Source organism: Pterocles gutturalis, unplaced genomic scaffold (assembly GCF_000699245.1).
Source record: "Pterocles gutturalis isolate BGI_N339 unplaced genomic scaffold, ASM69924v1 scaffold47717, whole genome shotgun sequence".
Lineage (NCBI taxonomy): Eukaryota > Metazoa > Chordata > Aves > Pterocliformes > Pteroclidae > Pterocles > Pterocles gutturalis.
The window spans coordinates 27803-44907 of NW_010114630.1; the positions used below are offsets into that span (position 1 = coordinate 27803).

Here is a 17105-nt window from a genome sequence, read left to right on the forward strand (position 1 = left end):
ACAAAAAGAAAAAATGCATTTAATGATTAAAATGTTTACTATTTATATAATGTATACTTCTCTAAATATATATGATTTCAGGTACATACCTGATTAAAGAAGTAACATCAGATTTCAAAAGCAAAACTTACAGCCTTTTTCTACACTGGACACTCTTTGTTTGCAATACCCTAATTTTTCTTTCCCCCCAGAAATTAATTAACAATAAGCCATTTTAAACTGCATTTCCTACATAGTTGTCTATATCTCTTTTCTTTTATTTCAGTAGTTCTACTTGCCTTTCTTTTGCCAATATTGTAATATTAGTTTTCCCAACTAATACAGATAATTTAAAAGTATTTTTAAAACATGTCCTTGATCAAGCTTTTTGAAAACTGAAATATCACAAAGCCAAAATACAGAAAGTCCTACCCAGATTCAAAAGTTCTTATCAGGAACAATGTCTTTGTCCATTTCCCCTTCTATCAATCTTACAGCTGTTCAGACTAGTTACAGTACACTTTATAGTGGATATTCTACACTTACAAACAGGAGCTGACCTTACTACTTCTAGAACAGGCACCATCATTCTAAAAGAGGCAGCCAATACTTATGCTGCAAGGTATGGAAGAAAAACAGCGAATTCTGCTCAGGGCCATACGAGAACTCAGGGTTTGGTTTCTTCTGATATCAGATTTTTGTTAGACTAACAGCATAGCATATTAAAATCTTGCCAGAATCAACATATCGGTGTGAGAGCCAAAGCAAACATTTCATTAGCCTCTATACATGGAAAATCTGCATCACACACACGAATAAGACTGCATGAAGTGCAAGAGCTTATCATCACCATCACCCCCCTGGAAAATTCTACAACTGAAAATGCTTTGTACTAGACTAAAAGCTATGCATACTCTGAAGTTACGATAAACAGCACGCTGTAGCAACGTAATTATAATATAGGCAGTTATTTATTTACATTTCTCATGCAGTTGCTATAGTCTCTTAAGACCTAGGGCTTGAATAAACACAGCTATGTTTTAACCTTTGATTTATACCACAAGAGTTTTATTTCAGGTTACAATAATGCTACCAAAAGCTTCCTAAGCCACTTAGTTAATGAAATAGTATCTTACTCTAGTGGGAGTTTAAAATACACTAGAAATGCAGTATTAGAGACTACCTTCAAGGACCCCTTATTGCACCTCATTCTTGAAACAGATCTGGGTTTATGGAAATTAAGCAGGTCCCTCATCTTGTCAGAGAGGATGACGATACTTAGCATCTAAATTTAGATAATTTATTTTTTTCTAGAAGACAATCAGTTCTACTTAGCTTACTAGCTAACAACTTGCAAAAAAATGGGTTGTCAGCTGTGACATGCTTATCCTTCAGACTAGAACAAAAGCAAGAAAAGCGACTTGAAGAGTGTCACTGTATTAATGGCAATCAAAACTGCATGCATGTTATAGATTACATGCATTCTATATCCTTGTTGAAGTAAGAGATTTATTTTATTCATCCACTTGTTTCTTGTCCTATCCTCCTTGGGGCTAAATGATTGTAAAATTACATTTAAATAGCAGAAGTGGCATCTTTAAATACTAGCTCAACCGCCTCAGTATCAAGATCTGCATCTGAAAACAGTTTTTGCATCTTGGTTTTCTTCTTAAAAGTACCTGATGTCCTAGCGTAGTCCTGTCCTTTTACTGTCTCTCCACAGGGTCAATACAAAACCATTGTGTCTTTTTTCTAAGACTCAGGCCCTATGAAACCAACTTCCCTCTGTAAACAACAAAAATATCTCAGCTACCATGTATCAGAATTTTAGTGTGATCACATTACCCCATAGCAATATTAATTAAATGTACTCTGGACTTCTCTTTTTTCCTCCTCCCTCTAGTATATCTGACATATAATAAAAATAATGCTTGTATTTATCCAGGCAAATGTTAACTATTTGGTTTCAGCAATGTTCTGCCATTTTGGTAATTCTTTTCTACATGATGTTGAGCTTACAAGCCACAGCACTTTAAATGTATGTGTCAGTAAGCTGTTACACAAACTTGCGTTTGGCATGTTTCTGATAAGCATGGAGATGGGAAGTGGAGGCTTCAGAGGAATAAGTCAGTCACAGTGGAGGACACCAAACACTGATCTGATGCCTGTGCATATCACATGCAGTTAGTGTGAAATGATAACTTACATGCAAATCAGATTTTGTCTTCATTATTTATGCACCAAGAAGTTTCCCCCCAAAGAGGAAATACAGTTGTAAGACACACAGTGGTTAAAAGAGATATGACTCAGAAATTAACACAGCCCAGCTGGTAGTTACAATGAGAACAGATATTCTGTTTCTCTACATCTCTGAAACAATTATGCTTTAGTCTAAAACTTTTTACATATTGTGAATTTCAACAGGATCAAGATACATGCTTATAGACTGTTCATAGTCAAGGAAGTGATTAACAGATTAATGCATTTCCCTGTATTGCATATAAAGCAGAAGTCAGAAATGCCTCCCCCCTCAGATCATTTTCACACACATAACATTTACCAAAAAATCAAAGAAGGGTTTTCAGTTCAATGTATTTCTCCTTTTCAGTGGAGATATAACACAAGATTTATAGGAAATATACATACTCAAATTTGCTTCAGTTTCTGGAGTTCATGGTACAATCATCTATAAGGATGCCTTTTGGTGGTTTCTTCAGGGCTATTTAGAGATAGCAGCAATGGTTTCTGGAACTTGCTTTGTATCCAAACTCGCTGCATTTTCACTTTTTTCTTCCTGTTTACTTGTAATCGCCGATCAACTAAATTCTGTACTTCAGTCAATCCAGCCAAGTTGAACATGTTCCATACCTCATCTATTTTCTCATATGAAGAATTATTGTAATTAAAAAAAAAAAAAAGGCATTTGTAGAATGTAGAAATTAACAACCTGCAGTTCAACCAAAGATAGAACTAAATCTGTTTTGCGATTTGAAAGATCAAGGAAACTGCCTGTAAAAAGTCTTTTGTTAGAAATTCATTTTCACAGCTCTCAATTTATATTACGGTAAAAAATGTTATGTTGAGGCCCAAACCCCATTGATTATTGGCATTCATAGATCCCCTTTCTTCAGAGGGCTCAGCATGCCAGAGTTGAGGAAAACAAATGTATGCCATTTGGTCACTGTTCACATATTATCAAAATAAAGCTATTTCACCTGCCAAATGACAATCCACACATTTATGCCACTGTTATTGTCTCTTTCTTGTCAGTCACCACTGGAAAACTTCAAGCTTCTTTGTCATGAGTAAGCACAAACCAAGACATTAAAAAACTGAGAAGGCTGTTTGAATTCAAGTGATTTCCCATACACGTCCCAGATACTCCTTCTCACTTCTAAAAGTACTCAGGCTGGGATAAATCCTGATCAATCTCTATTGCTTACAGTCTAGGTTGCAGAGGGTAAAAAGAAAAAAAAAAAAAAAAAAAGAGAAAAAGTATTGTGATGCTCACTTTCACAGTTTCCAGTAGCTGGGCTAAAATACACCAGTCCAAGCTGACTGCAAATAGAACAAAGTGGGGAGACGGGCGAAGAGCAATAATATCCATAATAATAAGTTTAGCTCCCGCAGAAAGAGCAGCCTCACAGCTTAGATTAACCAACACAGCAGAACAAAATATCAGAGCACTGCTACCAACTGTCCTTCCAAGTATGGTTATCTGAATTTTAAGAAAGAAATCAAGTATATCTTTAAATAACTGAATTTGAGCACACCATTAGACACGGGATGCTTAGACAAAGAGAAACTCCAGCGATGTCTGCAAGCAATCTTACAGGACCCCAGATGCAACAAGTCTACATATAAAGGAAATTATTTTCTTACAATAGTTAGCTTTGTGTTTTGCAAAAGCAGAGAAATTAAAAAAAAAAAAAGCCAATAATACCTTCTTTAAATGTATGTTCTAAGATGAGCTTTTAAGCCAAATCATCTTGAGAGACACTCAACCCTTTCTATAAAACTATGCCATTTCATACCTTTGGTAAAGAAATACACTCTGGTTCCATCTCCTCGCACATAAAAATTTTCTGACAAGCAATGACCTAAGAAATTAGAGCAGTAATGAAAAACGACGTCACATTTTTTTCCAATAAGAGTTAAAATGAATAGCGAACTACAAAAGCATCCAGGAATTACCTTTTTTAAAACGAAGTTGAGCTGTATCATATCTTCCATAATCTCGAAATAACAACATTCCTCCAGGTTTCAGTAGTTTCGCCAACCTATTTACAACCCCTTGCATCCTTAGAAAATAGATGGGATACTGCTGAAATTTGCAAACATAACTCTATTTTTCTAGATGCTCAGAATATACATAGATTTCCAAAACTACAGTGAGAAGATATGTCTATATTTACTATGAAAAGGCCAGGCACTAAGTGAACAGGAAGAACTTTTTACCAAAAAAAAGCCTCTAAACCAAAAGTTTAAAAGGAATTGTAAGAGAATACTAACTGGAAAGACAAAAGGAGCCCTTTTCCTTCACTTCAACAGAATCTCAAGGATGGATCAAAACACAGTTTTTGAGTACATGGGTCAGGCAGATATATCACAAACAATGAACGAAGAGTTAACTATGTGCATTAGTGAGCTAGACTGAGCCTTCTCATTGTATATAGCAAAATCAAGGGCCTTGAAGGCAGGCAAAAACTTATCTGATTTCTTTATGGAGGTACTGATCATACACACAAAATCAGTATCTCCATACCTAATGGCTGAGGATGGAAAGAACAATCTGAGTAGTACCTCAGGAGAGGAATATGACAGAACTCCATCTGGGGATATTGCTAGTTAGAGGAGGAAAGTCCTCCAGAATGCTGACAAATTTGTGAATCTTGGTGGTATCTTACATCAGCTCTTCCTTATCAAGATTACACCAGCCTGCTGTATGTATGATAGGAATAAATACTGTAACACAGTACTCTTCCCCTTCACTAGACCAGAGCATCTTTAGCCTCACTTTTTAACCTTACCTTGAAGCTTCTTATAAATACATTTGCATTACTGTGCAAAATACATTACTAATGAATAATGGCTTGGATTTGCCTCACTCTTTCAGAACAAACTGAAGGACTCAAGTTTTCCACATTCATGAAAAACCACCAAAGGCAGCCTGCACCTGGTAGGCTGCAAGGCAGAAAAGCCCACTTGCCTAATTCAACCCTTCCTACCACAGGGAAGTGGATAGACCATGTAAAAGATGTGGAGCCAGAGTGAATGGAAAGGAAATGCAGAGTGCTGGATCTGGGAAGAGCTACAGAAGAGTAAGTCTACCTTAACCATATAAAATCAGCATATCCTTACTGTGTACCAAGAGAATATCCTTACACCATCCCTGTCTCTCAGGTGGCCTAACTCCCTTGCCCCAAGAACATCAGAACTCAAGCACTAATGAATTTGGTCCTTGTGCAACATCAGTGCAGGCATCTTGCCTCGATTTTTAAGGGACAGAATTAGGAGGTAGTTCAGCAGAAAATAATATAATATCTCCAAACAAACAAACAACAACAAACAGCGGTATATACTTTTTAAGCACAGAATTCCCTCAGAGGAAGCCAAGTTCTTTAAAAGTTGTCCTCTTTGCTTACGCTCAATGCAGGCAACCAAGTATGCTGCCACAGAGAGAAAAGGCAGCACCACCTAAGAATAAGAGACCGTTCAAGACAGGTAGCTGTGCACAGAACTACAAACTCTGCCTATATAGACATAAATTTTGTGCACACAGAAAAAAAACTACATGTACAAAAAGTAACTGTGCTTTGAGAGATCTCATCCCATAGAACTAGAGCACATTGATTATACAGCTTGAAGATAGTTTAACATATTTCAAATTCCACAACCAACTTTTAGAGAGGACTTTTATCAGAATTGAAGTATGTTAAAAATGGGGTACATCCAGAAGTAGCAATTATAAAAAACTAAACACAATAACCTGAAATCACTAAGTAATAATTGTGCTGAATACAAATGTGTCCCTCTCGTGTATTTTCCAGGTCTCCAAAGTACATTAGTTCTGCATCATCATTCTCTTCGTTTTCTTTTTCATTTCCCACTTTCAAAGTTTCCAGAAAAAATGTATACTGAGCAAGATGAATCTGGATTACATTTGCCTTTATGCAGTCATTTAAAATCTATGAGATGACAGTAATGACTAACAAATCTTTGGAAAGTGAGTCTTACAACACAGATAATTACAGAGATCTTTATGTGTGTATACACATGCACACGCACACACACACACAAAAGCATCCATGTCAAACTTTGGATGCTGACATGGGCAGAAAAAAAAAGAAAAAAAAGACAAACATACTATCAAATGATTACTAGGAAAAGATCCACAGAAATTCTGACAGAACATCTGATTACTGCATCTACAGGCAAAGAGACTGAATGAATGCATCTCTATTGTCCAATTTCTTCTTGGCAGCATCACCACAGTTAGAGATCTGAAATCTACTGCTTGAATTGTTTTTGTAATCTGGACCCAGGCTTTGCATGACTCATGTGCTCATCTCTGAACAAACAGGAAGGAGCAATATCTTATATGGGAAAGATTTTTCTGTAAAGCTAATCATTAATAACTTGGGCACAGAGGCAGGGAAACAGTTCTCAGGCAAATACTGTTCTGTTCGCCAAGTCCATTTTAACGACATTCTTAAAGTAATAAATGTATTACCACACATACAGCATGTATTTCCCTTCATATGATCTGGTTAAAGGAAGAGTCAAGGAGTTTAGCTTACATGCTCTCTTTTACATTATTCCCACTAAAAAAGGGCATTTTCACAATCAGCCAGCCTTAACAGTCATAAAATTTGGTTCATTAGACATTGAAAGGCATTAGTAACAAAGCTAACAGCACTGAATATAACACTATGCATGAAAAATAGATCTAGTTTTCTTAATCCAAACAAGTTACAAAATTCTGAAAGCATTTTGGTTTAAAAGGGCTGCATGTATGCATTTGCTAAATTGGCAACCTAAGTCTTTACCAACATATTGTAAGGTGTTAAATCATGAATGTTTGGGTTTGATCACTAAAAATAATTTCCTTCTAGAAAACTAGTGGTCTGTTTTTTAATTTGTAATTTTCCTAAAGCACTGTCACTTTTAATAGGGATGTATTTAGTTAGAATATACCGCTTGTATTTTGATGGAGACAGGAGGCTCACTAATGAATTAGTCTGACCAGCTTTTCTCTTGAAGCCTGAAAACGGAGAACAGCATTTAAAATATCTTGTTTTATATATATTGTAGCTTACTAAATAAGAAATTAAAGATTCATCATTTTCTTTTGACATCCTTGAAAACCTCCAGTGATAAAAGAGGTTTAACTCATTTGCTTTGCCCTTTAGTCTTCATTTACCTGTCAGGATGAATAGTAGAGAGCACAAAGACAAGGAGAATGACATCCAGGATCTCATCTGGAAAAGGATAGGGTAAAGCATCATCACACACATCATGAACAAAGGCAGAACACCAGGCTGAATTGTAGGACGAATGTGACTGCCAGGAAAAAGATGAAAAGAGGCACAGAGAGAACAGTAATAGTTAATACGTTTACTGTGACTCAAGAAACTTTTTTTCTTCAATTATTCAGCACTGTAAAACATCTCATATAAAAGCCTATTCTGTCTGGTATCTTACTCAAGCTGAGAACCAAGCTCACTGATGGTATTCATTCCTCTCTGCATAGAGTAAGACTTTGTTCTTTGGAATACTGAAAACTTCAGTTAAAAGTTGTCAAAGCTATCACATTCTTTTTCATGAAGATGGCTTCCTGGCAGCCTCCTGAATTACAGGCTTATAAGGTACTCTAAAGCGAGCATATATGAATTACCTTTACCAGCTCCACTGCTCCTGAAGCAAAATCACAACAGTATAGAAAGGTTCCAGGTGTATTGCTAGGAAAACAAAACCAACATCAGTTAAAAAGTTATTATTGTAAAAGATGAAAGTCTACATCAGTGTTCATGGAACTACAGAGGACCCTTTGGGGTTCTCCACAGGTTTGATCAAGCATGCCTTATTGATGTCTAGCACATGGAAAGCCACATAGGTTGTAATGAACCAATAGGGCAGACAAATTCATAAGAATACCAACAGGCAGTTAGTATAAAAAGGAGAATTATAGCCTTGTCAGGAAGGAAGTGAAAAGGAAAAGAAAGAAGGCCACAGAGGGCTGTCAGGATTGATGACAATGTCCTGGTGTTGTATTACATAAATGCACATTAATAGGTCACATTTTCTTACAGAAGCACTGCACTAAGTCTCTATCATTAGCCCATGTACGCTGTTTAATTAGCAATACGATTTGGGCAGGGGTGGTGTGTTGCAAAAGTCATCCACAGTTCTGTAGAGATTTGGGTTCCCGTGTGCCACCTTGCTGTGTTTTTGATTAGATTAAGCAGTATTGGTTATTTCCCTCCATTATCCCCTTTGTTTTGTAAGCCAGGATGAATAAGAATTTCCTGTAGTACTGTTTTCCCTTCCTTTCCCATCCAAGACTAAGCCAGCTGCAAGTTTCCTCATACCATTCATCAGATACTAGTAACTCTAAGGAGAATTTTTTTTTTTTCACCTCTGAAAAATTCATTTAAGAGAAACTGAGCAAGCCTCTCAAAACCTAGTGAGGGATGACCTCACAGTCAACTCATGATCAATTAATCTCTCTTTTAAAATATCTGAAAATTTGGACAGATGGTTTCTTTAGAAAGGGAATCAATAAACTCTGCCAGTTTGATCTGGATGGAGATTTCACATGATGCATTGTATTAAAAACCAGTAACTTAAATTTGAAGGGGGACAGGGGAAAGCACTTTAAAAATTATGTTACAAACCTGAGTGGAAAATTTTTTTGTAGCCACGGTACACACATACTTCACACATCCTTCTTTTTATAGCATACAAAAGGCAATTTTTATATTATTAAATTCAGAGTAAAACCAACTGTGCTATAAAGCCAACCCTGACAAGTATAAGAAGTTTCCATCAGGTCATATATAAGACAAACATGTGAATTGTTCAGTATACCAACCAATGTGATTGACTGAAGGATTTGCATAATAGAGATCTCCAGGAAAAATACCTAATGAGTGTATTCTTAATTATCAGAAATGCCAACTTATGACTAATGCCTTCTGTGAGGAAGTTTGTCTCATCTTTTTTAATACAGCCACATGATATCAAAAAAATAGTGTTACTTTCCAAATTTTTCATATGAAACAGGGCTCCCCTTTCATTATATGCTGTCTAAAGCAAAGCATTTGTTTTGGGATGAAGAGGCATTGCTAACACTAATAGGTTTCATGTATGACCCTGGTGCATCGCTTGATTCCTCCTGTTCTCTGTTTCCATATCTGCAAAATGGAGTATTTTTGTATAGTTGTGATGTTAGCAATCTGAATTAATTTACAGAATAATGAACGGTGCTCTACTCAAGCTTTTGGAGGCATGAATAAAAAGAAATCTATTTCAAACCTTGATACATACACAGCCTTTCCAATATAACCTTCCTGCCTACATGGAAGGGAGGACACGCTGTCATAACAGCATTTTCTAAAACTGGAAACTAAGTGGATTAACGTTTTTCATGGAATTAAGTAATGCAGTCCATGACTTGTGCCTTCCTTGACACTAAAACCTGAAGCAATATGACCAAGTATACCAGCCAAATTCAGAAATAATACAACTTCTTACCAGTCTATCACATGCCATTATCTACTGTCTCCGATTCTGGACTTTTGAAGAGATATCTGGTAGCTGTACAGTGACATATAAGATGAGAATATTTCACCTACCTGAGATTAACTATGAGAAACCAGTCTGAATGCACCTGAAGACAAACTTTGTCAGACCACATTTGGTCCCCCCAAGACTAGAGTTGACCAGTATGAGGGGTATCTTGTAATGATGCTAGCAAGGATCTGCAATGACGCTACCAAGATTATCTGTGGTCTGCAAGTAATCAGAATTTCAGGGCTGCAAAACAGCCCACTCAACACCTCCTGCAACACTGGTCTGGCACCAACATTTGAAAAAAATGAAGATGATGAGAATAGAACTTTGATATTTGACAATCCAGCACTACATACCATAGAACTTTCAAAATAGGAAAGACACTGTTACCAGCTCCACAACCAACCTAAAATCAGAGGAGAAACAAAAAGTTAAAATAAAGTAGCAAATAAAACTTCATTTTTTTTGTTTTTGTCTTAAATTAGTTGGTAGGTAGGACCCATTAGACTTGAAGGTATGTTGGACAGAAAAGGTATGAACAGCTCATACCGCAATTCTCAAATCACTTCTATGATCACATTTCTTCTCAATGTCTTTCTAAAGTAAACAGAGGATCCATCTCTCAAACTGCATAGGAAAGTGCAATATTCTTGTCCAATTTCAGCACTTGGCAAGAAAGAGCATGTCAAGTACTGCACTTCAAGACAGAGAACTTTAAGACAGAACTTTCCTTCAGAAATTAAAAACCCAACTTCCAGTTAAAATGTAATATGATAATCTAGCCTTAATTCTGCTTTGGGAGAAACTTTAAAGAGAAAACACAGCCCAGATCCTAGGTTTCTCTGAAAGTTTCTGCCATAAATGAATGTAGTATGTCAAATTCTAAATGTTTACTTTCTTGATACTTACTAAGCGTTTTTATCAGGCTTTTGAGCAATTAAATGGAGTTGTATATGATGGGGAGAATATTTGCAGTGTATTACCTCTAATATTCTGTAAGTGGCATCACTACCAGGGAAAGATTCTAGCCTGCTGAGTTCTTCTCCACAGTTTTTACCCCGAGGGTTGTCAGTAAGAGATTTTGCTTGGTTTTTATTATATACATATCCTTGTACAGAAGTAGAACCATTTTTCTTCCAATAGTTTTCTCCTTGCTCAAACATTTCATTTCTGTGTGTAAAACTGTTGGTACTATTTATTTTTGTGTGTTCTGAAGATCTTTCTTGTGTTTTCAACTCTTCTCTCCTTTTTTCTGGAAGAATTTCTGGAAACTCCAGAAAGAGCCAATTGCGATCCTTGAAAAAGTTATTTTTATGAGTCTTGTAAAATTCATTCCAATATTTACTGGCTTCTCTCTCATATTTATCTGAAATTAAAACAAAACAAAAACTTAGTGAATATGAGCTTAGCTGCAAAATACTGTAAAGCAACACAGAATTTGGACCCCAAATTTATAGTTTAAAAATGTGTATATATTTAAATAAAAACATATGGATTTGGGGTCTTACCTTAATTTGTGCTCAAAATAACTCCCATGAGGGTTTAATTAGATTTTATGTCACTTAGGATGGGGCAGACAGGCTTTCTGTATGTTTATTTTTTTTTAATGTAGTGACATAATGGAACAGCATCACCAAATTATGTAATCGTAAATTGCTTAGACAAGCTTTCATGTCTCAAATTATAACAGCAATGCATCTTTTCAATTAAATGTTCTCCATGTTTTTCCTATTTAAGAAATACTAAATTGAAGTTAATTTCATGATTTATTAAACACTATGAACAACTGCAAATTTGTTGGTAGCTAGTCATCTCTCAAAAAACCCATCAATTAGAAATCCAGTTCTGTGAACCAGAGTGATAAATGCATAGCCAATAGGAAGTTATTCACTCTTAACTGTTTAACAATGCAGTTTTTACAGAAAATAACAATACAGTCAGAAGAAATATATTGGCTTTCTTACATTCAAAACACTTCAGAAGGTCTTACAATAGATCTTTGTGTTAACTTTTAATTCACAAAACATTCTAACTGAATGTCAGAATGACAAAGAGTAGGACTGGAAGTGATTTCACCCACTCAGAGAATTCATACACCTTCTCCACAGAAATTTGTCCAACTTGTTCTTAAAATATCACCTTTCATACAGGTTTGATAACTTTCTTCAGCAATATATTACAGACCTTCACCATCTGTACAGTTAGAAATCATTTCCACTACCTGATGTGAAATTTCCTTCTTGCAATTTAAGTCCAGTAATTCTTGTCGCATCAACCAAGCAGATAAAGCAAAGATTAGTCCCTTGTCTTTGCAACACCTATTTACTTACTTCAAGTCTTCTACTAGGTCTCCCATAAACAATGTCTCTTCTAGATTGTCTAAACCTAACTCTCTTCTTTTTTTCCACAGAAGTCATGATATTTATATTTCTGATAATTTTCATTTTTCTGCTCTAGAATCTCTCCAATTGATTTACTGTTCTTTGGTGCTGTATTCTGGTAAAAGCATTATCAATGCAGAGCAAAAGGAATATTTTATAAGGCTTACAGGCTGTAATCCTGGTTATAACTCCCAGCTTGCCATTTTGCAACAGCATGACACTGCTGATTCAGCTAGTGATTCACCACAACCCTCAGATCTTCTGCAAAATGACTACCTAGCCAATTGTTCCAGAAACCAGTATTTTTTTCAAAGAATTATTCCTAAGCAAAACATTCTGCATTTATTTTTAGCAAATATACATCTTTCAGATCCTTTTTTCCACCATTTGTCCACATCTTTCTGAATCCTAACTTTGTCCTTCACACTTAAAACATCTCTTCATTTAATACCATCTTCAAGTCTCCCATTTCCTGAGGTCACTAATGAAAATACCAAGCAGAACTGGACACGGAACAAAACACTTCTCTGCCCAGCACAGCCTTCCATTCTGCCAGGATCTCTCTAGGCATTCATTCACCCAAGAGCAGTTTCATTAGCTCTCGCTTGCCTAACTTGCTTATGAAAATGTCAAGTAAAGCAAGTCAGAAGCCTGACTAAGGATAAATTTCAGGATGTCTGCTGTTTTTTCCTTATCCCTAGGGCTTGTAACCTTCTCCAAGAAGGAAATTAGCTTGATTTTACATGATTTATTATTGAAAAATATTTGTTGGCCAGTATTCATCTCCTTTGTTCTTCCAAACCCAGTTTCTGCAAGCTCTGGATTCTCTCTTCCAGTATTTTTCCAGGAATTAAAGCTAATTCTCCAATTCTTCTCTTTTCCCACCTCCCTGTTTTAAAAAGTAAACATTCTCTGTTCTTCTTTCTCAGACATCCATCTACTCTACGGATGTACTTCGTAACCTGTTCTTTCTTAGTACAAGAATAACACCTTTCCTCCTTTTCACTAGCACTAAGAGTGTTAGCCACCAGACTGCAGCTAACCCTTTCAAAGGAAGGCTGATAAAAAGATAAGAATTACAGCTTTTTCAATGTCTATTTTGTTGATGGTTTTCCCTTCATCATCCCTCGTAAATACCAAACCAAATCTTTTTCTTGTTCTTTTCCCCCCTCCATTCCCAAAGCATTTACAGAACTGTTTTTTGTTACCCTTGATGTCTCTTGCTAAGTGTACATCATATGTGTTGCCTTTTCTTATTTTGTCCCTACTCACTTACACTGATGCATTAATTCTTTTAATAGAAATGCACAGAGTAAATATATGATGCAACTCTCCTACGACTCTCGCTTAAATCTTAACATACTATTTCCTAAATCACTTCAGCTTTGCAGAGATAAACAAGGCTGAGAATTATCATTAGATGCACAGACAGGCAGTGGGAAGTGGCAAGGAGGTGGCAGAATGCCTTGTCCTAGAAATCTGCATAATTTTTAAAATTTAACATTTAATACATTCAATTGTATTATTAAAGGGTAAGACCCAGCCATGCAGAGTAATTGTACAGACTTGTTTTATAACATAAGTGCAGAGCTGATCGAGGTGATACATACCAGATTTCAGCAGTGTATGTTGGACATTCATAGATTGTTCAGCTTCGGTATAAAAAACAAACCTTCTACTCAAAAGGTTCTTAAATCATTATCACTCCTTGTTATTGTCACTACCTTTCTACAAGTCTGCTCAAAACCCTTGTACTTAAGTTCCCAACAAGTTTTCTCAACTTCAGAACTGAAGGAAAGCAATGGCTAAAGTTAGCCTTTCATATTGTATTAGTATGGTATTACACAGGCTCAAGTGAAAGAACACTTGACTTTCCATTCTTTCACTGGGCACTCCTGCACCACTGTGTAATAACCACGCATGCATTATTATTACCAAATTTTTGTTTCATTTTGTATATTTAAGTAGCCTGACTTCCACATTTTCCAAAGCATGTAAAAATGACAAAACTAACAATCCTGTAACCATTTAAGACCAAAAAAAACCCTTACTTAGTAAACTGATTTGTCTCCTTAATAGAACCTTTCATAGACTAGCAGGCATGCCTGAGAAGGAACTGGACATGTTAATAGTAAATTAAATTCCTAAAGGTAGTATCATGAGTTCATTCAGTTTAACTTCTTTGTTTTAATGAGGCTTACCAGAACTATGCTATTTTAGTGATATAAGAGTATTGTTGAAATCTGTCTTGTCTTTTTCCCTTACTGTATTTTCTGAGGCCCCAAAATAACCTGCTCGTTAGCTTCAGTCTAGTTCATTGGTTACACAAACAGGCTAAAATGTACTTCCACTTGCAGAATAAAGCTGAAGCTTTCTGAAGGAACCCTATCAGCAATGCTCACCTATTCAAGTTCTAAACAGAGGGGCATTCATAGGAGATGTCCTTGGATTCTTGTATTTCTTGGCAATAGACAAATGCCTGATTATTCCATTTCTCACCAGCACAAACTAAGTTCTAATTGACTATAGATGAAGAATGAAAGGTTCCATAAGCCACATGGTTACACAGCTTACTTTTCAATTATGAGCTCTTTTTCAACTTTTTATATAAATCCAATGAAAATATGAGATGTCATTTTTGAAAAGCAAACATTGTTCTCCTGTATTTAGATAAAGAATGAGAGAAGTAACAGAAAAGGGCAGGATGACAATCCCAGAGCATTCAAAGTGACAAAGGGCACACAATCCAAGACACATTCACAGATAATTCAAATAAATTCCAACATGTGCCTCAGTTACATCCATGAAACTGTGCACAGGATCATAATGACACTATCTAATGTGACAGGTTGAAGGTACGCTAAGTAAACTGAGACCCAGGACATCCAAATAACTGTTTTCACAATATCCTTCTAATAAAGGAACAAATTAAGAATCCAGTGTTCTATGTTACTATCAAGTTGATAAGCCAGCTCTATCACACATAACTATCCCAGAGTTTAGTCTAGGGTTTAGTTTGCCAGTTTGAACCCAGAGCTATTCAGAAATGCAGAATACATTGTTTCCCCTCTGAAGACACGCATGAAATTCCTTAATCATTTACAGATCAGACTGCATGATGTATTGGAACACCTTCCACACAAAGCAAACACACTGTTTCCTGAAGCACTCCCAGCTCAGCCCGGGCAAGGCAGCAAAAGCTGGGACCAGCAGGGACCAGTGAAACTTTCATGGCACTTAACTGAAATATGGTGCAATGTACAAACACTAGCTCTCTCTAAACAGTCCACAAATCATGAAAAAGCATCTGAATATTGTACATGGGAATTTTTATCCCCAGCATCCTAGCTGGCTGCAAATTCATTCCCTTTGATGAAGTAACAGTCCTGTGTAGTAGGAGTTTTATTCTGAAGAACTGCAAAAGGAGCCACAACTCACAACTGTGCCATACTGATGTACTTGGTTTACACAGAGCCTGTTGCCCCTCTCCAAATGCAAAATTGCTCAAATAAGTATCTGAATTGCTAGAAAAACACACTTCGAGACAATCTTTTGAGGCAAAAAAGGAAAAAAAAAAAAAAAGCAACCAACAAATTTAGACAAGAGAATGTAAAACTAAAAAGAGCGTTCCTGGATTTTAAAGCATCTTTAAATGCTTTAATAAATACCATTTCATTATGAATTTGTTACCTTGGTCTTCCCACTGGACTTTGACAAGTGAGTTCTCTGCTGCTTTTTCCTTGGCATTCTGCTCTTCTTCTTGTGACCACTGCATGTGGTCCCTGCAAAGGCAGTTGAAGAACCAGCCTTTAAATAGGATTTTCCATAATAATTTTCCCAGGGAAAACAGTCACAAATTAGCTACAGTGTCTCAAATACATTTTCTTTTTCAATGCAAGCAAATAACCACAAGGAGACTGACAGTTAAAAACTAAGTTTCAGTGTATGATAGATAAAAATTAATTACTAGTTAGGTAAAATTCAAGTGAAACAATTAAGAAATATATTCCAAATGCAAAGAGGCTGAAGTAGCATGGATTTTTTTCCTAGTAATAGGACTAACATATATCTGCGTGCATTTATACTAATGTGAGTGTCCCATAAGAATTGTGTTTATCTGGATATAATAGTAGACCTATCAAAAAACACCCCAATGCAAGAAACTTCTCATATTACTAATGTTTACGATGAGGAACAAAGGTCATTTAGCAAAGGATTCAGCTGTTCCTGAAACAGGGAGCATAATCCATGTATTCAAGTGGAAGAGGTGGAATTGATGAACAGGATTTTACTTATTTGGGGAACAAAGACAGGAAACATTTAGAAAAAAGAAGAACAAGACATTCCTAAGAAAAGACAAGTGGTGCTGCAATGGTTCCAGAATCTATGCTATCATATTGGTGTAAAGTGCTTCACTAAATGTTATATTAATTCATTAAATGTCCACAGAACCAAGCCAAGATCTGATGACTAAACTACCTTCCCTGCAGATTCTGTGTCAGGATCAGGCCACAATGGGGAGTGCCCAAAAACATGCTGCTGGCAGCTTTTAAAAGCAAATCAGCTGTCCCTCCAAATCGTCCAGTCTGAACAATTTTAGAAATAGTATTAAATTAGATAACATAATTCCAGTAATCTGTTAGATGCTAATCCTACTGAAATCAATTATCTGAAACCTATGACTAAAATTCCATCAGTTACTAAGGGAAAAGGAACAAGGTGCCAACTTGAAAAGAGTTGATTGTCTTTAAAAGCTAACGAGTATCTTCCTGTTCCATGCTTCGTGACATATAGGTAATTTAATTCTTAGACCTTCACTGGTCCTCTTTTGTTAATTGTGGGAGACAATTAGTATGTATTTTCTGCTTGCCTCAGACTTGATTTCCGCATCTCTACTGAAATATTTCTCATTGTTGTCCCCAGCAGGTTGCCTCTCCCCTTCCTGTATTT

General features: G+C 36.2%; 1 protein-coding gene across 1 annotated transcript; it reads right to left on the reverse strand.

The window, feature by feature from the left end:
• Positions 1-2661: 2661 nt before the first annotated feature.
• On the reverse strand, positions 2662-16741 carry METTL8 (methyltransferase like 8; the record flags this gene model as incomplete). The annotated part of the gene is made up of 9 exons (XM_010074878.1): positions 2662-2852; positions 4014-4079; positions 4174-4280; positions 7403-7542; positions 7877-7940; positions 10131-10180; positions 10758-11140; positions 15846-15937; positions 16635-16741. Coding segments are annotated over 9 exons (1200 nt in total), but the record flags the coding sequence as incomplete, so codon positions are not given.
• Positions 16742-17105: the final 364 nt, after the last annotated feature.